Raw genomic sequence first — 27,172 nt, 5'->3', positions numbered from 1 at the left:
AACACTCATGTGGTGACCTTGCACACTTCTTGATGGCTCAACTGCCCAGTCATCCAGACTGGACTCATTTTAGATGCCAGTTAAGTCAAGATGCCGCTCATGTGTCACTAAGCAAACAGGAACCTGCTCTCCTCAGCATCAAACGAGAGTCAAGTTTTCACTTTAGACAGAGAAGTCAACAAGGAAATAACAATGCATGCCAGGCCTATCTCCCAAAACTGAGATTTTTATTTTTTTTTAAAAAAACGTATATATAAATACTTAAAAAAAATATGATTGTACACAGTTATATAAAAGCCGCAAGCCAAAGAATCACTTCAGCCAACATATAAATTACAGAACATGAAGGGAACGTTGTTTTGTCCATAAGTGTGTTGGTATTTGTAAAATGAGTGAGAAGAAACGGGTGCATTTATGGCTAGATTAGGAATAAGGAAAAAAAAATGAAACCAATGGAGTCATCAAAAGAATGGTGGCTTTGGCAGAGATAGACATAGCAGCCGTTGGCTGAAAGTACTAAATGAATAGGTTATCCATAGACACAACAGAAACAAATAAGAAAACACAAAAAAAAAAACAGCGGGGATAAACATATACAATGGGTTATTTCATTGGTATTTTTTGCACGCAACAAGCTCCGACCCGATACTTGATCTCATATCTCAGGGAAAATGAAAGGAACAAAACCTCTCTATAACTGGGCCTATTTGTATGTTACGTTCTTGCACAATGCATAAGGCAAATTAATGCATGTATTTTACATTTACAGTTTAAGAAATCAGGTGGGCAGTAGTCCTTAGTCCAGTAACCTGCAGCAGCCAATCAGATAACTGCTTCTATGAATCTGACAGCACTAGACAAGTATAAGCTGACTGCCAATTGGCTGCTTACCTACAGCAATTGCAGTCTAATTCTGTATAACCCTTCCAATTATTTAAGCATCATTTAGTCTGAAATTCCATACATTATTTTTCATTCATATTTGTTTAATTCCTTTGATTTGCTATTAAATATATAAACATGTCCATGAGATAAATGGGATTCCGATTGCCTTATCATTTCTGTAACAATCTTAGCTTTAAACGTTCAGCCAGGGGCAAGGGGCTGTCTACAGATATAATAGAGTCGTCTCCGTCGCTGTCCTCGGCGGCACAGTCACTTGCTTTTTTGGTGGCTGCCTTAGAGTCAGGGCTAAGGAAAATAGGGTTTAAACCAGAATGGCAAATGAGATTATCTCTTGGAGGGGAGTTCTCTTTGTTCTGCTTTACTTCTTTGTCCCCATATGGTGGTCTATGTAATTTAGCCCCCTCAACCCCATTGGAGTGAGGATGAACAATTGCGCTTGGGCATGTTGCCTGCATTTTATGTTGGTATGTTTTTTCTTCCTGGTCATATAAGGTCCCTTTTTGACAGACGCTCTTCTTCCCTAAGGATTTAGAAGCTGCCAGGGTCCCCATCTTATTACCAGTGTTCACAGGGACGAGTGGCACTGCCTTCACATTCTTAACAAAATTGTATGTTTTTGGCCCAGTAGCTCCCTGATTCTGAGGCTTAGCTCTGGAACAGACTGAAGTTGGTGGTTGCCTGCTCTCTTGTTGACTCGGATCTCTAGATAACTTCATTGGGAGTTTCTGATGTACTTTTTCCTTAATGTCTATACCCAAAGTGGTGGGAACAGAGTTTTTTGAGCTGTGATTACCGAGCCCTTGGTTATGGAGAGATAGTGGCACAGGCTTTACGGGAACAGGTTTAGTTTGCATTTTTCCTGGATAAGGGACACCAGACTGAACAGCATTCTTTAGAAGGACTCTTTCTTTTAAAGGTAACTTATGAAAGTCTTCCACATTGGATTGCTTTGAATTAGTCAAGTGCACCTTATTAGAGGTTCCAGGCCTGGCTATGCCATTCTGAACCTCCTTAGATTTATTTCCTGAAGTTTCCAAGTTGTTGGTGGTTGGTTTGTAACAAAACTCCCCCCGTTCTCCAACCTCTTTGCTGCCTTTAGTGCGTTCTTCAGCTTGGGGAGACTTGCTAAAAGAGGTTGAGTCCCAGTCGATACTGCTGAGTTGGAGTTCTGAAATCACGGCAGAAATATTAGGAGAAGCAGCAGTAAGATGTTGGGTATTGCTTGGTGCTGGAGAGGAACACAAGGGATTGGAAGGCTCATTGTCTGCAGTGGGTGATGTGAAAAACTCAGAATCTGTTTTGGTATCTAACAAAATCCCTCTTTCCACTCCAGAATCGGCATCGCTGGACAAGCTAAGAAAGTTGGAATCCCTTGCTGGCTTCTCATGAACACTGTCCGAGTCTCCTCCATCTTCCTGTAGCTCTAGTGGAGGCTGCTTTTCCGAAACAGGTTTCAGGCTCAGTTCGGACAACAGAGACGCAACATCATCCAGATCATCCGCAGCCTTGGATTTGGGCTTGCTTTTCTTGCCTGTAAGAGAGAAGGTCATTTAATATCCATATATGAATAATAAAAGAGCTGCCGTTGCTTGTTATGGCAGCTAGCAGCCTGATTGCACATTACGCTTCGCTAATTAGATGGATTTGCTGCGGCAAGCACATTATGTTTAGGATGACCCCTTCCCAAGGCAACACATTACAAAGTAGTCCAGACTTTTAGCATTAGTTTTACAGCGCCACTGCCTGACATCGGAAGGGGACGGGTAGGAAAAGAACAGCTTCTTGTGCCTCATTAGCTCGACCTGATATAAGATGGACGTTTGCTTTACAGTTTGTCTTTATACAAGCAATTGGGAGTGCCTTAATGTCGATTCTCCATCGGTCAACATCAGATAAGATGGAAGTTGGCAGAGGCAAACAATATTACAGATCCTGTCCCTAAAGCTGGCCATACACGCACCGATAATTTATAATAATATTCGGTGCATGTATGGCAAGTCGCCGAGTCGACCGATATCGCAGGAAGCTGCTGATATCGGTCGACTCGCCGATCGGGCCAGTTAAAAGTTTTTGATCGGGTGCCATAGAAGGCGTCTGACCAAAATCTGCCTTCAGCACTGAATCGGCAGAAGGAGGTAGAAATCCTATTGTTTCTACCTCCTTATCCGCCGTTTCAGCCCTGAACGGTTTGTCGCTGATCGTACGATCTTTCGTGCGACCAAAGATCGCAAATCGCCACGTGTGTGGCCACCTTAAGGATCAATGTGCAGAAGGAATGTTATATTCACTAATCTGTGCCCCTATTTGAGCTCATATACTATATAACTGACGATGACTTACATTTCAGCTTATTCTCCTCAGCTTCTTGCTTCTCCTTGTGAAACATGGTGACAACATGGGGGTAAGCTGCTCGGAAGAGAGATTCTTCCTCTATCGTCACCAGAGGAGACTCAGCGGGATGATCATCGGCAAAAGCATAACTGTCTGTAACGTAAAGACCGTAAAGTCACATTTAATAGGGGGTAGGGATAATTGGATTTTATTTTTTGTGCTGAGAATGTTTCAGTGTACCAGAGGAGCAGCTGATAAGCTAAAGTGTTTTTCAAAACTACAACTCCCAACACCCCTAGAAGTCTCTAATCTCTAGTTCTTCAGCAGTTGCTAAACTACAATGGCAAGATCTTATCCAAAAAGCTCCAACCATTGCCCTTGAGTCTTACTCCACAGCAGTATCAGAGCCCAGGTGGGTATCCCTGGCATTAAAATCGACTTACTCCCCCATCCACCGTGGCATAAACATTGGAGGCCATACCTGGTTTCACCCACTCGATTTCAAAGCAAGGGCTTCCATTCCTGATTCTTGTTTTAACAATGCTGTCAGAGGAAACATACAGAGTTAATAACCTGGCAAAAGTTTTCATGCAAAGGCTTATGGGACACAGGACATTTTGACTACCGCTTGTGTTATTTGGCACGGGGACTGAGACATAGAAAGAGATTAAGATCCCTGCTGATTACCGTACAGCCTGTAGCTGCGCCCCATTCTCTCTGCCTGCCTTTCTCTCATTCATGTCGTAGTACGTCAACAGCACAAGCAACTTCTCACACGAGTAATGCCTGGGCCAATCCATTCGCTCAGCCGTAAAATTCTGTATGGGCAAATGGCAGGGCCGGAACACAGTTAAAACATACAAACAAGCATAAACTAATATATTGCTTTTGGGCAGAGTTGTGTTATTATTAAATATTAATAAAGAACCTTCTCTCCAGAAGCTGTGTGGGCAACCATGTTGGGGCACACATGTACAATGAGAGGGTGTCCTAGCCCACTCAATGAGCACGAGTGCCCAGTACACTCTCATTATGCACATGTGACCCAGAATGGCTGCCCACATAGGGTACTTGGCATGGAAGGCACAACACTCAGTGGCTCATTTCATAATAAATATTGTTGTTCTGTTAGCCCATATTTCTGGTGCTGATTGCTGGTGAGCAATTAAATACTTGCAGAGTCATTTCCACAAAGGAACCCCAAATATGTAAAGGGCAGATAAGATACAGGAACATACTCCAACCAGTCCAAAAAAAACCCCAAAAAGGTTCACCTGAAAACACTGTAGACTGGGTCTTCCCCATTTAAGCACTTTCACCAATTTATTCTTATTAATAAGAAATTCATCAATGACCTGGAAGAAACCACAACATGCATAAAACAGTCAGGTTCAGTAGAATGGTTCCCTGTACCTTGATGTGAAGTTATTAAAGAAGGGCCCCTTACCTGGCGGTATGGGAAACCTTCACATCGGAGAGACTTCCTATGAAGAACAAAGGAGAACATTAGCAGCACTTACTGAGCTAAAGAAGGTCAGCTGACCCTTGTTCATGGTTACGCTGCAGACTCCATGTATAACCCATGAGCCCCCTTGTTGGTTATACTGTTGGCTGATCGGTCAAAGCAAATAGCCTTAGGCACAGTTATGCCCAGCATACCTCTTGATATTAAACTCCACAGAATTTTCCTGCTTCTCTCTCTGTTCTTTATGCCAGTCACATGGGCAGCGATAATCATAGTCATGTGGTTCGCAGAATCGATCGCTCCCGCACATCTTACAGCCATTGCGCTCGTGATCTTTAGCTGAACCTGTAACAGATGTACAGCTGGGTAGGCAACACATGAAATATCCTCACCCAGTGCAAGGAACCCACAATCATAATATTACATACTGGAGGGCAGGGGAAGGAAAGCTTTAATGGAACTGCAGCTTAAGCCATCTTTTAGGGTGAAGACACACGGAGCTACTTAGTAGGAGCTACTTGTCACAGCTACTAAACCCTAGAAAATACCCTGCCATAGACAATACAGACAATTGCCTCAGATAAAACACACATAGGGGGCTGATTTACTTACCCACGAACGGGTCGAAATGAGTCCGATTGCGTTTTTTTCGTAATGATCGGTATTTTGCGATTTTTTCGTATGTTTTGCGATTTTTTCGGATTCTTTACGAATTTTTTGTTACCAATACGATTTTTGCGTAAAAACGCGAGTTTTTCGTATCCATTACGAAAGTTGCGTAAAAGTTGCGCATTTTTCGTAGCGTTAAGTTTTAACGCTACGAAAAATGCGCAACTTTTCGCGTAAGTTTTAACGCTACGAAAAATGCGCAACTTTTTACGCAACTTTCGTAATGGATACGAAAAACTCGCGTTTTTACGCAAAAATCGTATTGGTAACGAAAAATTCGTAAAGAATCCGAAAAAATCGCAAAACATACGAAAAAGTCGCAAAATGTTCGTTTTCAAGTCGGAACTTTTCCAATTCGGGTCGGATTCGTGGGTTAGTAAATCAGCCCCATAGACAATTAGCCATGACGAGTAGCTGCTACTAATAGCTCCGTGTGTCTTCACCATTATGTCCTAGTTCACAGCCCACTGAAATAGCCTTTTCTTTTCACCTTCTTCTCATAGGACACTCAAGTACTTGGCTGTACAGTAGATTCTATAATTCCAATTCACATTCTGTTCTGTGGGGGTATATATGCTGAATGTACAATAGAACCAGGCCAGACTAGTGGGTTGGAAGGCAATTGCAGGGCTTATCAAGTTACTTGACAGTTGGCCCCATTCTGTGGATTTTTACCAGCATAAAATCATTGTACTGATGTAAACAGAACCTCCCCCAGGCCAGTACTAAAACATGTTAGAATCCTTGCCTAGTATTAACAATCAGTTATAATGGAACCATGGCGTAAATTTATATGCAGCCAGTAGAACACCCTGTAAATGTGCTGCAAAGCAACCTGTGATTGCAGAAAAAGAACAGAAGGACCCAGGTACCTGGATGGCAGCAAACAGAACAGTGAGGTTTTTTCTTAGGGGCTTTAGTGCCCCGTTCGTTACAGTCCTTCTCCCACTGATAGAACCTAAGGGGAAAAAAAAAGGAAAGAAGTATAGTTTGGTGTCTCCAAAAGGGAATGCATGGTACATTATGCCAGATATCCCCATATCTACAGATTTACCACTTTGCCCAAATAATATCTGAACAAGGTTTAATAAATACCAGTCAAGGCGGCAAATGTTTTGGCCCAAAACATCAGTCAACTATCAGACTGGCAGGTCAAAAAATACTGAATTCTCAGCAAATATTTGCCCAAAACATCTTTATTTGGGGCACATTGTGCAGCCCGTGTTTCACCCAAACAGCCAATGAGATTCTCATCATTGGGTTGCGCTCTGTCAGCTGCACAGCCTAAACTGGAAAAGGTAAGCAACAGGCTCCTGTGATGCCAAGTTGGGTTTCTGTACACAATTACACTACTAAAATGTTGCTTTACCTTTGCAGCAAACTCTCCCCATTTAGCATCTCAATAAGCTTTAGGGCTTGTACTTTTCGGACTCCAGGCACCCCCTAAAAACAAAAGGATTTGTGAATAATACTCCGTCTTCTGAACATAATTCTGGCCCATTGCCATTATTAAACCATTAATATATATCAGTGTACCATAACCCTATTTTGAGGCCTATGTCAGATTCCAACAATATCCAGAAATGTGTGTTTGCTCAAAGCAACCCAATTCCTAATCAAATACACCTTAGGGCAAACTGGAGATGGGGTTTTCTGCCTTTATCTGGATCAACTAGCAGTACCAGTTAGACCTAAAACATTGAACTCAATGGAACTGTGTTTGTATTTGTAATCTAAAATACTATGTAGTTTATTAATTGACTGGGGAACAAAAAATATTTGTTCATCCAAAATAACTGTATGTGGCCTCAGATAAACTGCCTGCCCAAGTACCCTGCTCACCAGGGCATCTGCCATTAAACCCTAAAACAAGGCAATCACATTGGACCAGATTACCCAGGACCACATGTAGTCTCCAAAGCAATTTTATAGGGCCCTGACATGGCCACGAACTCCAGAGATTTCATTTTATGACATTACAATTTAAATTTGGCCCCCAAACATGTCTTAAGTGCAGTAATGTGTCCACAACAGTTGAAGTCAGTCCGGTTGCATAGCCAAACTGCCAACAGATCTGGCCTTATTGTGTGTGTTGCTGGTTTCATAATAAAAGTGTCTTATTGGTTGCTAAGAGTTACAAGACCTGTAACTATGCTGGTTACCAAATCCAAATCACAGCTCCAGATTTGGCAAACAGCCCCAGCATGGGCCAAATATTCTTCTACTATTTTATGTTTTTACAAACAATGACAGCAGCATATGGAGTGTTCTATGTTTATTAATATATTGTGATTTCCAGATCAAATTCCCTTGACGTCCTTGTCAGGCGATTGAACGTGAACTTTTATAAACAAGGAGGAACACATTCTGGCTTCATTGGTCCGTAAAGATTACCCCATTAGAAAGAGCAGATATAATTATAGGAACAGTGGGGCGACCAACACAGCCCGGCTGCCTGTACATTGCTAGGAGTGAATTTTTGTGCCACGTGGCTGAACACAGGACAAGTAGCTGACACCAGCCATTGAATTAATGAAGACATGACTTGAGAGTAACGCAGAGGGACAAGAGAAAACTGCCAATATTTCTAGCCGGAACTGCTGACTAGGAGAGAAAACCCATTTGATCTATGAGTCTGTTTAGAACTGAAGTGCTTTATACTGGCCGTGCCAAGGCAAAGTACTCCCACTTTACTGAACTCCCACTGGGCTGATGTCTCGTGGAAATAGCATAAGATACTGACTGAATGATATTGGCCAAAGGCAAAAGTGCATACGTTCTGGGGAATGGACAACACATAAGTTCGACAGTATTCTTATAACTATGGATATATGGCTGGTGGGATAATGGAATGCCCTGTAGTTCCACAGCAGATAATACTTAGGAAGCAGGTACTGTATGTCCGGCCACAATATAGGTCTTGTAACTGAAAGAATTAAGGCAGCCATACACGGGCCGATTCTAGCTGCCAATACGGGTCCCTTAGACCGATTTGGCAGCTTATTGGCCAGTGTATGGGCATGAACGGATGCTGCCCAACCCTCATCTAGCCTGAAATCGGCCAGACCTCGATCGGGCAGGTTTAAAAATTAGTCAGATCGGGGACTGCATTGGCTCGTTGATGTGGTCTCCGAACTGACAGACACCTATACCTGTCGTTCTAATTTGAATTAGCCTGATATCGCCCACCTGTAGGTGGGGATATCGGGAGAAGATCCGCTCACTATGCGACCTCGCCAAGCGAGCAGATCTTAGTGTGTATGGCCTCCTTTAGAGTGAAAGCAATGGGAGGAGCCAATCAGCTCTAAACTTGGGTCCTTTATTAGAAAAAAAATCAGATTCTCTTGCTGGTTGGCTCCTGAATATGTGTATAATTTGGCTTAATGGCCTGACTCATTGTGGCCTTAAAGGAACAGTAACACTAAAAAATGAAAAAGCTTTAAAGTAATAAAAATATAATGCACTGTTGCCCTGCACTGGTAAAACTGGTGTGTTTGCTACAGTAACACTACTATAATTTATATAATAAGCTGCTGTGCCCCGGGGGCAGCCATTCAAGCTGGAAAAAAGGAGAAAAGGCACAGGTTACATAGCAGATAACAGATAAGTTCTGTAGAATACAATAGTGTTTTATCTGTTATCTGTATGTGCCTGTGCCTTTTCTCCTTTGAATGGCTGCCCCCATGGCTACATAGCAGCTTATTTATATAAATTATAGTAGACTTTCTGAAGTAAACACACAACTTTTACCAGTGCAGGGCAGCAGCACATTATATTTTAGTTACTTTTATACACTTTCATTTTTTGGTGTTACTGTTCCTTTAATGGCCAGTTTCCTTATCTTACCACAATCCCTATTCTGTTATAATCCTATTACATGAATCTGGAAAGGAGGCATGGTTAAGCAGTCTAAAGGGGGCCATACACCTTACAAATACGATTTTTCCTGCAATGTTCAGAGCTAAATCGTCAGATATGGTGGTAGAAAAAAATAAGGATTCTTCCTCCACCTGAATATTTAGCACTAAACGCTTGGTCTTCATATTTTATTGTTTTCTGGTTATTAAGCTTTATGTTCAGCAGCTTGCCAGTTTGGTATTTTACCAACTTTCTGGTTGCTAGGGTCTTATTTACCCCAGCAAACAGGCATTGGTTTAAACAAAAGACAGAAATATGAATAGAAGCAGGCCTAGATAGAGTCTAATATAACAATAAAATTGTAGCCTCACAAACCAATTGTTTCTTTGGATGTGGGGTCAGTGACCTGATTTGAAAGCTGAAAAAAGGCAGAAGAGGAAGGGAAATAATTGGAAAACTATAACAAATAAGTAATGAAAACCAATTGCAATGTTGGTAGGAATAGGGCACTCTATAACATACTAAGCTAACATAAAGGTGAATCGCCCCTTTAAACATTTTTGTTTTATTTTTTATGTGCTACGTGGTTTCCCATCACCGAAATGTGACATTTGATGAAAAGTTGATATTTTTTAATCACCCTGGAGAGTTGTTTCTTTTGCCTGGTTATGTTCTCTCATTCCAAGCACCCAATTACAATAGTATCAGGCAAGTTTTTCGGACCAGTAAATACATTGTATACAGTGTATATACTGTGTATATAATCTATCATTATTCTGGGATTTCGTCACTAGAAGTCAAACATGCAGCCTAGATTCAGTACGTAATTTTTTCACCTTGATTTCTCTCATTTTAAGGAGATTTATTTCCTAGCCAGTTGTGGGGGGGGGGGGGGAATAAATAAAAGAGGACAAAACCCCAGCGAAAGTGCACTGCGTATGAGATCTCGTCATGATAAAAATAGAGATATTCTATAGATATCCAAAGGTGCCCTGCGCAAGGGAAACACAATGGCATTTTCCTGTAATGCGGCATTAATTTAATATTACCGGCCATTACTGTACATTGTTGGGCAGGGACAATCAATTCCCAGCCTGAACAGGATGCCCCAGTCACTCCACAGCAGGCTATAAAGTTACCCTCTCAAGGTTGCTCAAAGCACAAAGGAGAGAGTGTTGTATATATGACTTCTGACTCTCTCTGCACATCAGCCATGGGGAAATGCAGTTGTACTATAACTCCCAGAATGCATAGTGTCACACTATGAGAGCAGCTTAAAGGCTAGGGGGCAAACAGTGACAAGTTTGAAGTCCTGGATCATTGCTGCTATTGAGATGCTGAAACTTTAGTCTGGTGCATTAAGTTCAGTATATAAAATATGGCATTTTTAGCCATATTGATTTTTAGGGTTTAGTTCTCCTTTAAGGCCCAGGCCCCCCTCAAAAAAAAAGAATAGCTACAAGGTTTATGGAGGACCCCATAAGCCTGGTGGGGGCCATGCATTAAAAATAAAAACAAACAGGGTTGGACTGGGGGGTGCAGGGCCCACCGGGGCTCCCGCACAAGGGGCCCTGCAAGGTGCCCCCATCTGTTGCGTCCCCTAACCCCCCCCCCCACAGGGGCCCCCTTAATCCCCTGCAGGGTCCCCCACCTGACGTCCTCCCCTGAGCGAGCGTAAGATTAATGCATCAGGGGAGGAACAGTCGGGCAGGGGGGGCGCCGGCAAGGATCGGTCTGGGCCGCCGGGATATTCCCTGGTGTCCCAATGGCCCAGTCTGACCTTGAAAACGAATGACACTGTATTAGGTTTAAAGCACAAGATTAAACATTACAGTTACAGCGCAGGTAGAAGATGGACATAGTCTCTCGAGTACAAACTTTTGCTAAAATATATAGTGATGGAGATAAAAAAAGAGACAATTATAAACAAATCAAATAAACCCCCAGGCAGACTTCCCAGGTCCTAACCAAGTGCTAAAGGTGCAGGGAGGCAGCCGTCAGAGCCGAGTGATTTCATTGCGAGAGGGGGAAGCTCCTCCTGGGTAATTAGCACTTGGAAGCGCATCGTTATGAAGGTGCTGCTCGTTTCGCACAGGTATGAGAGGCAGACTTATCGGAAATAAACTGCTTCCAGATGCACAGCCCAGGCTGCTCTGTCCCCCAAGCACTGGGTGCCCTGTTGCACGGCAGCTGTGATTTATGGCTTAACCTGGAGCCTGCTCTAATGCAAGTCCGGATGTACGAAAGGTCAGATTGGGACAAAACGTGTTTATGCAGATGTGGAAGGAAAAAAATTTGAAAATTGGTTTATTAGGGTAATTAGGGTAAGTTGGAAAAACTCAAACGGCTTTTAGCATCCTGTATTCAAATGGGTTTTATACATGGCGGCAGCCATATTGCCCCAGCGGTCTCACCGGCTTAGCATCACTTGTGTGCCTCAGACATTAAGGAGACACAGCCACTTTTATTCTTTGTACTTTTCACTGCAGGTAGTAATATGTACAGGTATGGGACCTATTATCAAGAATGCTCGGGACCTGGGGTTTTTCTGCTAAAAATCATATAAATATAGAATAAACCCAATAGGATTGCTTTGCCTACAATAAGGGGTAATTATATCTTAGTTGGGATCAAGTACAGGTACTGTTTTATTATTACAGAGAAAAGGGAATCATTTAACCATGAAATAAACCCAATAGGGCTGTTCTGCCCCCAATAAGGGGTAATTATATCTTAGTTGGGATCAAGTACAGGTACTGTTTTATTATTACAGAGAAAAGGGAATCATTTAACCATGAAATAAACCCAATAGGGCTGTTCTGCCCCCAATAAGGGGTAATTATATCTTAGTTGGGATCAAGTACAGGTACTGTTTTATTATTACAGCGAAAAGGGAATCATTTAACCATTAAATAAACCCAATAGGATTGTTCTGCCCCCAATAAGGGGTAATTATATCTTAGTTGGGATCAAGTACAGGTATTGTTTTATTATTACAGAGAAAAGGGAATCATTTAACCATTAAATAAACCCAATAGGGCTGTTCTGCCCCCAATAAGGGGTAATTATATCTTAGTTGGGATCAAGTACAGGTATTGTTTTATTATTACAGAGAAAAGGGAATCATTTAACCATTAAATAAACCCAATAGGACTGTTCTGCCCTCAATAAGGGGTAATTATATCTTAGTTGGGATCAAGTACAGGTACTGTTTTATTATTACCTTACTATAAACTGTACTTGGATAGACAGAGTAGAGTCTGTACCTTGGTCCCCAGGGGCCTCCTGATCATATTCTGGGGCAACTGCCTTTGGAGTCTGAGCTGCAGAAATGGCAGCCGACAAGCTGTTTATTTCTAGCTCAATAAACAAAGCAAGCACTCACTTTCGGGAGATAATCACAGCCCAGGAGGATGGCCAAGCCTACCAGTTCCTCTCTGTCCAAACCAAGCTGGGCCTTAATTTTGGATACTTCATAGCAATCCACATGGGGGTCCTGTAAAGATAATTGAAATGGTTAAGTGGAGCTCTTCCAGGCATTATAAATATATAACAACCTAAAAATCCCAGTTCAAATTGATGAATAGTTCCACTCTCCTTGCACATCTTAACGATCCCAGTGGAGCCAATAAAAGGGCAAACATTTGGGATTTTTACCCTTGAAAGCAAGTAAGTTGTAGGTATAAATCACTCCCTGTATAAAAATGTATAATGAAGCAGTAGAATTTTAATGAATCAGATAAAAGTGAGTGTAGGACTGGCCAGACCGGGGGTGAGTGAGTGTAGGAGAGGCCAGACCAAGGGTGAGTGAGTGTAGGAGAGGCCAGACCGGGGGTGAGTGAGTGTAGGAGAGGCCAGACCGGGGGTGAGTGAGTATAGGACAGGCCAGACCGGGGGTGAGTGAGTGTAGGACAGGCCAGACCAAGGGTGAGTGAGTGTAGGACAGGCCAGACCGGGGGTGAGTGAGTGTAGGACAGGCCAGACCGGGGGTGAGTGAGTGTGGGACTGGCCAGACTGGGGGTGAGTGAGTGTAGGACTGGCCAGACCGGGGATGAGTGAGTGTAGGACTGGCCAGACCGGGGATGAGTGAGTGTAGGACTGGCCAGACCGGGGGTGAGTGAGTGTAGGACAGGCCAGACCGGGGGTGAGTGAGTGTAGGACTGGCCAGACCGGGGGTGAGCGAGTGTAGGACAGGCCAGACCGGGGGTGAGTGAGTGTAGGACTGACCAGACCGGGGGTGAGTGAGTGTAGGACAGGCCAGACCAGGGGTGAGTGAGTGTAGGACAGGCCAGACCGGGGGTGAGTGTAGGACAGGCCAGACCGGGGATGAGTCAGTGTAGGACAGGCCAGACCGGGGGTGAGTGAGTGTAGGACAGGCCAGACCGGGGGTGAGTGAGTGTAGGACAGGCCAGACCGGGGGTGAGTGAGTGTAGGACAGGCCAGACCGGGGGTGAGTGAGTGTAGGACAGGCCAGACCGGGGGTGAGTGAGTGTAGGACAGGCCAGACCGGGGGTGAGCGAGTGTAGGACTGGCCAGACCGGGGGTGAGCGAGTGTAGGACTGGCCAGACCGGGGGTGAGCGAGTGTAGGACTGGCCAGACCGGGGGTGAGCGAGTGTAGGACTGGCCAGTCCGGGGGTGAGTGAGTGTAGGACTGGCCAGACCGGGGGTGAGTGAGTGTAGGACTGGCCAGACCGGGGGTGAGTGAGTGTAGGACAGGCCAGACCGGGGGTGAGTGAGTGTAGGACTGGCCAGACCGGGGGTGAATGAGTGTAGGACTGGCCAGACCGGGGGTGAGTGAGTGTAGGACAGGCCAGACTGGGGGTGAGTGAGTGTAGGACTGGCCAGACCGGGGGTGAGCGAGTGTAGGACTGGCCAGACCGGGGTGACAAATGCTATGAGTGCCATACAGGAAACTGAACTGCTTTACAAGTACCAGGAAGTACACTCCCCCCGTGAAAGAAAACAAAAACTTTTTTTTAAAAGTAAAAAAAATTTTTTGCCCGTAAACTACATTTACGGAATGCTGTATATTTTGTTTTAAAGCACAAATTTTTATATACTGGCGTCAGTATCCCTTTAAACCATATTACTGATAGGCAGACAGACAGATAGGTTGTGATAGGATGAGAGCTTTGCTATAATACTGAATTGTTTGCGAGAAATAACACTTTTCAGCCAAAACACATTTCATCTCTAAATAATCCATCATTAGACTTATATGACCTGATCCTGCTGGAAAGCCAGCATATTATACAGTGCGTTCCTATAAACCTGATATAGCAGAAAATCTCCTTACCCTGCGCACGTATAGTGCCAAGCTAGAACAATGCCCTGGCACATTTACATGCAAGGCTTCTATTCCTGCAGTGGATTCGGCCGGATAGTGCGGCTCTGCGGCAGAGGAAGGGAGCAGATACAGAGGGGGGGGGGATACACAGACTGCTTTCCAGGGTTACTGCTGTGCCACAAGGAGGAATTAGGATAAGTGGGTCTGGTACCTGCAGAGCAATGTGGGTATTGGTTGGGTATTAAACATGGTTATGGGTCATTGGTTGGGTCTGGTACCTGCAGAGCAATGTGGGTATTGGTTGGGTATTAAACATGGTTATGGGTCATTGGTTGGGTCTGGTACCTGCAGAGCAATGTGGGTATTGGTTGGGTATTAAACATGGTTACGGGTCACTGGTTGGGTCTGGTACCTGCAGAGCAATGTGGGTATTGGTAGGGTATTTAAACAGGGTTACAGTCACTTGTATTTAAACAAAGGGAAAGTCATTGGGCAGATTTTTGCCCACAAATGCACGCTTGAGTGTTTTTGAGGAATTGTAGATGAGACATGGGGGAATCAGGGAGTTGACAATAGCCTCAAAGGTGTAACCAGGCAAACATCTTAAGCTATCCTTAGGGCAGTGATCCCCAGCCAGTGGCTCTGGGGCAACATGTTGCTCCCCAACCCCTTGGGTGTTGCTCCCAGTGACTTCAAAGTAGCTGCTTATTTTTGAATTCCTGGCTTGGGGGCAAGATTTGGTTGCATATAAACCAGGGTTACTGCCAAACAGAATCTCCTGTAGGCTGTCAGTCAACAAATAGCCAATCACAGCCCTTATTTGGCTCAGTCAATGACAGTCAATGACTGAGACATATAAACAATTAATATATCTTAAAAAAGGGAGCTTGGACAAATGCCACAAAATTTGGGATCAATGTCTGGATAAATACTGTAAACAATGAGTTACAGTATATACCCACTATAATATTTTCGTCTATGTACCATGTAGATATCCTGATATTATAAAATATACTTGATTCTTTCTATGATGTTTCATGCTTTTCCACTTATTGTATACCTCTCTTAGATGCTATGCTTTTTATTATTTGCCAAATTAAGTTACCTGAATTAAAAAAAAAAATGGTTGGGGGGCCCCTGCCTTAGGGGGTTCACAACCGGACAGTGTCATTTGAATTTGGCCATCACTGCTCATAATCAGCTGAAGTCTTAGTAAGAAGATACACTGCTGATATAAGGGTATAGTAACAATTCATGGCTGTATCACTAACAAGACAACCTTTATGTACTTGGAAGGGATAAGGCAAAGCTAAAGCATTAATCTTTCAGAGAAAAAAATAAGATGAAAGGAAATATGTATCAGCTACACAATGTAATGAAGCGGCAGCCACAGGGGAGGGGAATAAACCATACAACAAAAAAAGCCATCAAGCCAAGATAGCAACTTCTTCTTAAATATTCAGGGCTTCCTGGCCTCGGGACGGAGGGGCAGGACGGAACAAGCAGAAGCAGCAGGATGCGCGCCCGCAAGTCGTGTGAAGGACATGAATATATTTATATTGCCAAAGCCAGAGCTTCATTTGATTTCTATTTGAATTTGAGGGACAGAATGTCCTCCATGGATATAATGATAGTGAATAAATACCGTTTTCTTAAAGTGATACTGACGTGAAAAAACTATTTTTCAAAATCTGAATGTACATAAAAAGTTCCCTGAAGGTCATGTTGATTGTTTTTCACTGATAGGGCTGCTTTTATAATTAATTGTTACTGGAAGTCCCTAAGCCCGACTGTTTTGCTAACCTGACTGTCCCATCTCAGTTATTGCTTCTAATGCTAACGGCCTCCTGCTGCACAAATATGGCCGCCCCATTGTAGGGGAACATGGGGGACCAGAAAGATCCTGTAAAAGCATTGGGCAAATACTTTTATGGCAAAATTCGAAAGTTCATGCAAAGACAGTGTTATGATTATATATATATATATATATATATATATATATATATATATATATATATATATATATATATATATATATATATATATATATATATATAAAGGTGTCAGTATCTATTTAAGGTGATAGCAATTATTTGGAAAGTAAATGGCGTGACAATAGCAGTGTGCAGTATATAGCTACATTATTGGTACATTCCCTGCCCAAACCACACAACAGACCCCAAGCCCATTTGTATTGGGCAGTGCTGTCCTAAAGGAGACCCACAACTCAAATCCAAACATACAGGTTCTTTTTATGGCTTCCCATAGACTATGTCTAAACTATAATATTCTGGCCATGGCTCATCCATAGTGGTGGTGCTATTCTACTCCAATCAAATGATGGCATAAGGTGCAGGAAATAGAAATAGTACTGGTGCTCATTTATCAACACTGGGCAAATCTCCCTGTGGGCAGTAACCCATAGCAACCAATCATTGATTGGCTTTTTCCAGCCGGCTCTTGGTGGAACAATGAATTCAACAATGTGATTGGTTGCCATGAGTTACTGCCCACAGTCACATTTGCCCAGTGTTGAATTCTGACCCCCCAAATGCTATAACCTTTTAACCATAGATCAGTTTTCCTTCTTAAGCTCATCTGGGCATTGTGACAAGACATACAGAAAAATGGCATCATAACTTCATTTTAAGGTGAGTTTCCCTTTAAACATCAACTGAATCAGCTATTTGCACAGTATGCTGTTGAACAATAGTATAACAATGAACCCTCCTATTTGTGTGCTGTTAAACTGACATTGCGGAAAGATGATAACTCTATGTTACTACCCACAGTCCCAAGAGGCGACTATGAATTTCTGAAAGGGTGTGGGGGGTTATAGGTCAGTGTACAAAACGAGAAGAGTGTACAAATCACAAGAAACAGGGACATTTCATACTTTCACTGCTAAACATTGCTGTCAGATTTTACAGGTTCTTAATGTGATGTTGCTGAAAGCGGCTGGAGTTTATTCTTAATGCCATTAAACATTACAACCTGCAAAATGAACAGATATCGGCCCCTAGTGGCGGAGATGAAAACTTACATGCTAAATCTTGGTTCTGGAGAGAACTGAGAATCTCATTGCATTAAGAACCATATAGAGAATGGAATAGAGAATTTTAAATACAGCATTTAAGACACTTACAAAAATTGTAATAGTATCAGTAATTAATAATACAGCACCGTGCACCTAGGTTCAATTCAAGCCAGGGTACTATCTGCAGGGGGTATATACCCCCATGTCTGCATGGGATTCCTCCAAGAACTCCGATTTCCTCCCACATTTCAAAAATACAGGCAAGTTAATTGGCTCCCTAATTTGTGTGAATGGGATAGGGGCCTTAGAGTGCAAGCTCCACTAGGGCAGGGACTGATGGGAATGATGTATAATCTCTATAAAGCTCTGTGGGATATAACAGCACCAACATAATAATAATGATATAGCGATAATGAGATCGTTAGTAATGGCACATTGTGAGTGAATAATGCATGTTGTCTTGTACTCATTAAACATTTTGTTCCCTATAGATGAAAACATACACAAATAGGAGTGAATATCAGAAACCTGATACCAGAAGGCTCACAAAGCCAGCAGTGTCAGTCCCCACAGTGTATTGTGTATGTAATCATTTCTGATTGCTTGGCTCCCCGCCTGTAATAATACGAGAATGACTTTTACTTCTAACCCAGCATAACCCCCGCTCATACGGTCCTTATCAGGAAGGTTGAAGCATTTAGGATGGTGTAACTATACCGATATATTTCCTGTAGTCTAACATTTAGGGAAACTCATGATCTCTAATGGTTTAGGCTGGTCTACAATTTTGTGACTGCAAGCAGTAGCATTAGGAGACTGTAGCTAGGCCTCATTTAAGGCCTCCTTTTGGGAATGGCAACTTTTCAAATGGTCTTCATTTTTTAATTATTTACATTCCTCTTCCAACTCTTTCCAGCTTTCAAAAGGGGGTCGCTGACCCTGGCAGCCAAAAACCTGTTGCTTTGTGAGGCTACAATTTTATTGTTATTGTTCCTTTTTATTACTTAGCTTTCTGTTTAGACCCACTCCTATTTACTACTGCCTGGTTGCTAACGCAATCCTGCTAGCAACCAGATAGCTGCTAAAATCCCAACTGGAGAGTTGCTGAATCTAAAGCTGAATAATAAAATAAAAAACTCAAATAATAAGAAGACCAATATGAAGACCAATTGCAAATTGTTTCAGAACACTGCTCTCTGCGACATACTAAATATACTAAAAAATTATTTAAAGGTGAACAACCCCTTTAACTGGTGACAGGGTCAGAACTAGGGGTATATGCCCAGGGTGCCCTCCTGGCCTGACCTGTTCCAGCCCAGTACTGATTGGTAGGCTTCTAGGGAGTGACTGTCACATGACAACAGCTCCTGTTTACACTGTTAATGTAAAGTACAGGGCATAAAGCAGTAAGTACAGTAAAGGAAGAATTTACAGGGAATGCCACACAAAAACATATGCATTATGACCGAAAATGTTAATTCCAAGCAACTTTTAAATCCACAATATAAATTGTAAACGGTTCAAAGCTATTATCACTGCAATTACTATTGACAGCAGTATCTGTCTGGCTGTTTATTCCTACTGCATGGCTAGTTATGACTCATGAAACAATGTAGCAGAAGCCGGCTGAGAACTTCTGCTCATTTTGACAGTCAGGGGCCAGAGAACAGAAAGAGCCAGACAAATGCTGGTTTCAGTTGCAATTACATTCACAAATAACTTTAATTACCATTGACAATTCTTAACTAATGGAACGTAATCATGCAAAAAGAAAATATGCGTTTTTTGCAGGCATTGGAATGTTTTTGCTTCCCAGTTCTTCAATAATTAATGTAACATATGTGCAAATTTTGATGCTGAACCTCTGCCACATTTTGTCCAGAAGGATCATATCCCAGAGTACATAGCGACTGTTTGATATTGATGAACTACACTTACCTTCTACAGATCAATACCAGCTAAGGGGAGGGTGCATTTTGTTAATCCATTTGGTCTTGACTAGAGAGCCCTACCTTCACATTCATAGTGAAATTCCGATAAACTGTCTGGGCCCCATACAAGAAGACATCGCCATCGTTGGTAATGCATCCATCCACGTAGCCATGGGCATTCAGGTAGGCACACATGGCCTCGGCTTCCCCAGCTGCTTGTACCCAAGGGATGCCCAAACACTCCAGCATCAGCAGGCACTGTAACGTGAAGGGGGCAATCAGTGAGATTAACAGTATGTTTGTGAATTATACCATTTAGATGTCTCAAATTTGAAGTTATTTTAATATAAAATCCCCTGGGGCTATGTCATCCCAAAGGTGAGTTATAAAATATTTTCCCATGAATGTGTGAGTACCACTTCCAAATAAATTTTTATACTGAAGCGAGTGGTTTGTATGTACCAAAGAGATTTGCCTTGATGGAGCTGCTAACCTGCCCTAAATCTTTGGCCATATGGTACAAGTTACAATTCCATGTTTAAGTACTTAGTATTAATGTTCTGAAGTATAGCACTGCCCTGCACTGGACTATGCTTTTTTTTTTTTTTTCTTTGTTTTGGTTGAGCGCCACCTACTGTTTTGCTTGCGAATTTTTGCAGGTTGTGCGTGCAACACTTGCAAGTGGCCCTTGTCTCTGTAACTGAATTATTTTATCATTATCCTTAAAAGCCTAACCCCAATATTTAATAACAGACACTAAGTTTGCCTAGGAGCAGTAACCCATGGCAACCAATAAAAGGTTTGTTTTCAAACCGGTGACCAGTATATGCTGCCTGCTGATTGGTTGCTATGGGGTTACTGTTCCTGGGCAAACTTAGGGGCACATTTACAAATCCACGAACGTCCGAAAAGCGTCCAAATGCGTTTTTTTCGTAATGATCGGTATTTTGCGACTTTTTCGAGCGCTCAATACGAAAAAGTCGCGACAATTCGCGAAAGTCGTAATGGCTATGAAAAAGTCGCGACAATTAATGAAAGTCATAATGGCTATGAAAAAGTTGCGACAGCTCACAAAATTAGTAATGGCTATGAAAAAGTCGCGACAATTCACGAAAGTCATAATGGCAATGAAAAAGTCGCGACAATTCACGAAATTTGTAATGGCTGTGAAAAAGTTGTGATAATTCGCGCAGATCGTAACGGCTACGAAAAAGTCGCAAAAAATACGAAAAAGTCGCAAAATGTTCGTTTTCCAATCCGAATTTTTCCCATTCGGATTCGTGGATTAGTAAATCAGCCCCTTAGTGACTGTTATTAAATATTGGGGTTAGACTTTTAAGGATAATAATAAAATAATTCAGTTACAGAGTCAAGGGCCATTTGGAAGTGGCTGCTGAAGCCTATCACTTCTCTCCTTCCTGTGGCCAATGCCAGCCAAGGCACCTTCTCATTCCACCTGGATAATTACCTCCTTTAAAACAGACTTAAAATAGGACCTTCCTGCTTTGGGCGGTGCAGCACTGGCAGAAGGCCCGTAGCGCATCTCATTCCTCTTGCTCATGGTTTCAGCTTTAATCTTTGGGGCTTCACCCTCCGAAACAAACACCAGCTTCACTCCCAATAGATTCAGTGATGAGATGCGGAAGAACAGATTCCTTCAAACACAAAAAGGCAAAATGTATGGGGGTGGGGGGGGGGAATATAGCGTGATCCTGAGCGTCCCTACGTTATTTTGTTATATTAAAAGGCTTGCATTGCAAAATGTGGGTTCAACATATAACCAAATATGTTAGAGATGTGCTGAACCCCTCTTTACCCCCCTTACACCACCAACTCCAACTGGAGATCATTTATACATTAGCAGGCAGGCATGTAGAGAGAACACAAGGAACAGGATAATCACAAGTCACTGAGAGTGATCAAAGGTGAGAAATTCGAGCCAGTTCATTAGTATGAAGGTGTGAGAAGCCTGCAAGTCTGGCAGTCAGGGATAAACTGTATCCTGTGCTTAATAAAGCCATATATTGTATCTGCTTCATACCTCAGTATGCCATATATAAACCCTGGTAGCCACTACTAATTAATATTGTGTGGGCCCCATGTTGCATTCTCTTGTTTAGCTTCCATATATGTTCAACAGGAGGCACATTGCTCATCAAGTGTTAATTAAATGCAGATTTCAAAGTTGCCACATTTGTACTTAGGGGGTTCATATCATATTTTAATACAAGGAATTTTCTTGCTCTGTTTTGTCTTCCCCCTAGGGTTATGGCACAAAGGGGACATTGGTAGCGGTTACCAAAATGCCTGACATAAATACAAGCAAATAAACCATTAATGGCCTTCAGAATAGAACGCCAATGGAATTGCCAACCGTGAATGAGGACAGGTTCTCTTTCTCTAAGATATTCTGGTTTCTGCTAGTATTCAAGCTGTTGCTCCTTTTTTTTCCAAAAGAACTAATATTTATTCTAAAGGGCAAGTCAAATTAAATCGGCTATATGTGTTAGATCAGGGATCCCCAACCAGTGGCTCAGGGGTAACATGTTGCTCACCAACCCCTTGGATGTTGCTCTCAGTGCCCCCAAACCAGGGAGTTATTTTTGAATTCCTGACTGGGGGCAAGTTTTGGTTGAATAAAAACAAGATTTCCTACCAAATAAAGCCCCCTGTAAGCTGATAGGGTGCATAGAGGCCACTAATAGCCAATCACAGCCCTTATTTGGCTCCTCCATGAACTTTTATGGTGCTTGTGTTGCTCCCCAAGTCTTTTTACATTTGACTGTGGCTCACGAGTAAGAAAGGTTGGGGACCCCTGTGTTAGATGAGAGCACACCAATACAGCATCCTCCCAGCAACGAAGCCTACCTGAGATGGGGTTTGTGGACCACTCCGATCATCTGTTTTACCATTTGTGCTTCACACACCCAGATACTCAGATCAACGGCCAGCGTTTTCCCAGCGAGGCTCTCTAAGGGCACGTGCTTCTTCACTGGCCCCAGGATGGACCACAGATCAGTGACTCCCATGCTGCTGCCTCAGTGTCAGCTCTTTAGCTGGAAACACAAACCACATGCTTATTTTTCATGTTGTGACATTCACTGACATATATGGCACACGTGCTGGCGTGACCCAGGACACACAGTTCTAAAAGTCTTATGGCTGCTTACACACGTGCTGCCGCTTATAATTACACTATAACAGTATCAGAGATCAGACCAAGGGACATATTCTAAGCAACTTTCAAATGTACATTAATGAAAAATAGTCAATGGTGTGAAAGTAATTTGTAACTTAAACACAAATATACATTTGTTTTAACCCTTTTCTGTTCTCTAGTTCTGATTCTAGAAACAGTATATCAGGTTAGTTACTACATTGTGTCAGGAGTCTGAACCAGCAAACTATAAACAGCCGCTGAGGCTATAATGATTTCAGCAGCGACCCCTATTACCTAGGAAGCACTGAGCCCCTGGGAACATAAGAACCCACCTTTTCTGCCCCGTTCTAAACTTTAATTTCGTTGTACTTTCAGAATTACACTCTTTCTCATTTCACATTCAGCCCAGCGCTGATCGCCCTACGCAGCTTTCATAAGAGAAACGAAAATCCAAAAACTTGAGCCCTGCCGATTTCAATCTCTCTGTTATTATCCCGATCCCGCCAGACTCGATTGAATTAAAGTCAGCCTTACAATTCGTCAACAAAGCTTCCGGGAACTGACATCATTAAACTTCCGCATCACGTGTTCTAATATGAAATCGCTCTATTAGTTACAGTGCTGGACTTTGTATATGTAGAACAGCGACATCTAGTGGGTAAATTCGTGATCTTCGTATACTGGGTAATAAGCGAAGAAGAGTGTTTTGGATCTGGTTTTATTGTCTATTCAAAAACTCCATTTGCAATCACTCACTGAAAATGCCGGCTGTGTACGGCTGGATTGCAATACTGGAGTTATATAATGGGGAGGGGGGCCTAGAAATGAAGAAGCACTGGGGAGAAAACACTATTTCTGATAGATATGACCCCTGGTTGTTATGGCGCTGCAGACAAACATGGGGGGGCCCCTACCACTCAGAGAATTAATAAAGTACACTCTGGCTGGCAGAGTTATATCTCCCAGCATGTAAAAAGTGGCGAAATAATCACCTGCCGCATGTAGCGAGGGAACACTCCATTAACCCAAGACTTGCCAGTAAGATCACTGCAGAAATGCCCAATAACAACTGTATTAACCCCAAACTTGCCAGTAAGATAACTGCAGAAATTGCCAATGAACACTCCATTAACCCCAAACATGCCATTATGATCATTGCTTAAATGGATGGATAGAAAGCATTACCGCACCCAAGAAGACTAAGGTGGTCTAGGTGACTTTTAAATGCATTTTTGGTGTAAGTTGATACTGTGTATGGGTGATAAATACTGACAGTGGGTGACTGAGCAGTTACTCTGGGAGGGGGGTAAATCAGGATGACTCCCAAAAAATGGGGGTGACGACATGAATGTGGCAGGTGAAAAGAACAGTGCTGCCATAAGCCCAATGTGATTGGTGTACAGCCACCCCCCAGGTGTGAGCTCTCTGCCCAATGACTGTATCTACCGTGATTTGGGGGGGGTGCTTGGGCCTTTTTGGGTTAATGTTAACCTGATAGTTTATATTATGTTAAGTGACCTATTATAGAATCTCGCCAAACTGGAATATATATATATATCAGTAAATATTGCCCTTTTACATCCTTTCCCTTGAGCCGCCATTTTGTGATGGGCTGTGTGTGAGATCAGAGATCACATGACCAGATATTATGTAACTTCAAGTGTAAAGGTGGCCAGGCATACACTGTAAGATCCGCTTATTTGGCGAGGTCACCGAGTGGATCCTGGTATGCCCATCTACGGGCAGGGTCGGACTGGGCCGCCGGGACACCGGGAAAAATCCCGGTGGGCCACGGCGGCCCAGACCCGACCCTTGCCGGTGCTCCCGCTCCCGACTGCTCCTCCCCCTTGGACAGGAGTCCTGGAGGGCCCTTCACACCCCAGTCCGACCCTGTCTACGGGTGGGTGATATCAGGCTAATTTGATCGTTTGGCCCTAGGCACCCCCCACTTACCTTTTACCCATACCTCCCAACCGTCCCGAAATTTATAGCACTGCTCGCTGTCCCGGATTCATTGGTAGATGTCCCGCTTCTCAGCATTGCCATTTAATTGACTGCTGTGCCTGCTCTGCTCAGGAAAAAAAGTCCGCCCCCTTAACTCTTGAATCTCCCCTGCTACCTCAAGCTCACAGGTTTACCTTGATGTTTAATTGTCCTGGGAGGAACATTTGTGACAGGCAAGGGTCAACTATCAGCATTGGCAGGCATTCCTCTCCTGCTCCTGCTCACTGGGACAGGGGCTGAGGGTGCGCTCTGTCTTTAATCAGGCAGAAGAGGCTGCTGTTTTTATTTGTGTGCTGGGCAGTTTCACCTTTCCACCCCTAACATATATCTCTCACTCCTGGGAATCTTTGGCAGAGCACAGCATGCAGGAGAAGACAGAGGTATCGCTGATCCGTTCATAAAATATAGCAGACATTTAAAAGTGTCCCTTATAAGTTTGGTAACCTTAGGCTGGCCTTGTTAATATGGCTAGAACTTCTAGTGGTACATTAATATTGTTTTGCTTTCAACTTATTAAGAATGGAAGGAAATAACATAGATTTATGTACCACTGGAATTGGCCCTGTTTATAACTTTGGAAAATGCACAGAACTGTTGGCATGTCTGAAGTTGATATGCCCTTTATCAGTTTCATTTAGTAATTTTACTGGCATGTCTGGGGTTAAAATGCCCTTTATCAATTTAATGTAGTCATACTGGCACCTTTGAAGTTAATATGTCCTTTATTCTTTTTACTTAGTGATTATACTGGCACATCTGGGGCTTGTAAAGTGGGTGTGGCATGTGCGGGCGTGGACACAAAGCAGGCGTGGCCAAAAAATTTTTGTCGCACTTCCCGCATCACATATTTTTGTCCCTCTTTCTCTTAATGAAATGTTGGGAGGTATGTTTTACCCCTTTGCTCCTGTTAGGAGAAAACCGCACCAGTCCGGGGTAGCTGCAGCAAGTGTTTCCTCTTCCTTGTTTCTTCGAATCCCAGGGCCGGCTCATGCGCAGTAGAGTGGAAATGGCGACTTTTTGTTAAAGTTCCGTTATTCACTCTACTGCGCATGCACAAGCACGCGAAGAAGGAAGAGGACATGCTCGCTCACAGCTACCCCGGGCTGGTGCGGTTTTCTCCTAACAGGGGCACCAGCCCGGGGTAAAAGGTAAGTGATTAAAGTAACTGGGGGGTGCCTAACATTTTGACACCCCCAAGTGACTTAGCTTCTCCTTTTCCTTTAAGGTAACAGCAGACCCCACAATGCAGGGGGCCCCTAAGTCCTGAAGGGCCCCCACTGTCGCTGGGATCTGAGGGGACCTCTACAAGCATCTGCCGCCATTTCCATGTGAGGACCCAGAAGAGAAGTCACGTGTCTCATCACGTCACCGCAGGGAGGGGGGGGCTGGGTGGGCTGGGTGGCGGCTCTCAAAGGCACTCCCTTTGTCCTCCCTCCCTTCTTCCATTCTTGGCAATGCCAAGGGGGGAGGGAAGGTGGACAAAGGGAATAGGTACACAGACCCACACAGGGTGGAGGCGGAGCCCACAAAGGGGATTGAAAGGGAAGAGATGGGGAAGGGAAGGGTTAACCGGGGGTATAGAAAGTTCCTCCTAGGGGGGGCACCTGCAAGTTCCGCCACTGGATTACCCAATAGCACATACTTCTAAAAAAGTATATTTTTATGAAAATGGTTTATTTAGATGAAGCAGGGCTTTACATATGAGCTGTTTATGCAATATAATTTTATAGAGACTAAATTGTTTGGGGGTGTAGTTTTCCTTTAACTCAGGCACAAATAATGGGGTGCAGAAAGCTGAGTTGTAACTGCCTGAGGGTGCCAAATTAGCATGGCAGGGTGATTCATGTGAGGCAGGGTCGGACTGGGGCCCTGCAGATGCCCCCGCCGGCCGTGTCCTCTAACTCCCCCCCCCACACGGGCCCTCCTAACCAACCGCAGGGTTCTCCACCTGACGTCCTCCCCAAGTGTGCATAAATTTAACACGTCAGGGGAGGAACAGTCGGGCAGGGGGAGCGCCGGCAAGGGTCGGATCTGGGCCCCCAGGGCCCACCGGGATTTCTCCCAGTGTCCCAGTCTGACCCTGATGTGAGGTTATATCTGCACCCTGATGTGTATAGCACAGCTGTGTCATGACTGCACATCTTCCCTGTATGGGGGCTTGAGATACTGGGGTACTATCAGTGTCGGACTGGCCCACCAGGATACCAGGAAAACTCCCGGTGGGCCCAAGTGTCAGTGGGCCCTCTTACTTCTACCTATTCATGGTCGTTCCCTATTTCTGTATGGGAACAAGGAAGCTTGATGAGTGGAAGAATAGAGTATAGTATGTAGAGAAAAGAGACTAGGATAATAAACAGTTTGTGGAAGGAGAGGAGGAATAATAGTTTAGAGAGTGGGCCCACGGTCCAGGGTTCTCTGGAGGCCCCTGGTATCTCAGTCCGACACTGGGTACTAAGCTAAGACCCTCCCCATTCTACCCTTAAAACCACTCCTGCCAAAACTACCTAAACTAGCTGCGCTACT

General features: G+C 43.5%; 1 protein-coding gene across 2 annotated transcripts; it reads right to left on the bottom strand.

Moving 5' to 3' along the window:
- Positions 1-205: 205 nt before the first annotated feature.
- On the bottom strand, positions 206-23,199 carry gen1 (GEN1, Holliday junction 5' flap endonuclease). 2 transcript variants are annotated; one of them, XM_031901515.1, is made up of 14 exons: positions 23,180-23,199; positions 22,354-22,541; positions 20,954-21,140; positions 19,567-19,743; positions 12,615-12,725; positions 6,741-6,814; positions 6,244-6,329; positions 4,897-5,047; positions 4,685-4,721; positions 4,512-4,592; positions 3,925-4,055; positions 3,719-3,780; positions 3,247-3,390; positions 206-2,437 (listed from the first exon to the last, which is right to left on the bottom strand). In XM_031901515.1, exons 2-14 carry the CDS (start codon positions 22,512-22,514, stop codon positions 1,056-1,058), a joined length of 2,784 nt encoding a protein of 927 aa, XP_031757375.1. In that variant the 5' UTR covers positions 22,515-22,541; positions 23,180-23,199; the 3' UTR covers positions 206-1,055.
- Positions 23,200-27,172: the final 3,973 nt, after the last annotated feature.

The sequence above is a fragment of the Xenopus tropicalis genome, chromosome 5 (genome assembly GCF_000004195.4).
Source record: "Xenopus tropicalis strain Nigerian chromosome 5, UCB_Xtro_10.0, whole genome shotgun sequence".
In the NCBI taxonomy this organism is placed as follows: domain Eukaryota; kingdom Metazoa; phylum Chordata; class Amphibia; order Anura; family Pipidae; genus Xenopus; species Xenopus tropicalis.
Note: the sequence above shows the minus strand (reverse complement) of the source record. Positions and strands in the feature narration are given on the sequence as shown.

What these genes read in the sequence shown, in the direction of transcription:
- gen1 (XM_031901515.1), bottom strand. Translation starts at nt 22,514, where the DNA reads ATGGGAGTCACTGATCTGTGGTCCATCCTGGGGCCAGTGAAGAAGCAC. An exon ending in GCTGTGATTATCTCCCGAAA is followed by an intron (nt 6,815 to 12,614) that starts GTGAGTGCTTGC and finishes TTTTGTTTTTAG; the next exon opens with GGGGTGCCTGGAGTCCGAAA. An exon ending in TTCTGTTTGCTGCCATCCAG is followed by an intron (nt 5,048 to 6,243) that starts GTACCTGGGTCC and finishes CATCTGTTACAG; the next exon opens with GTTCAGCTAAAGATCACGAG.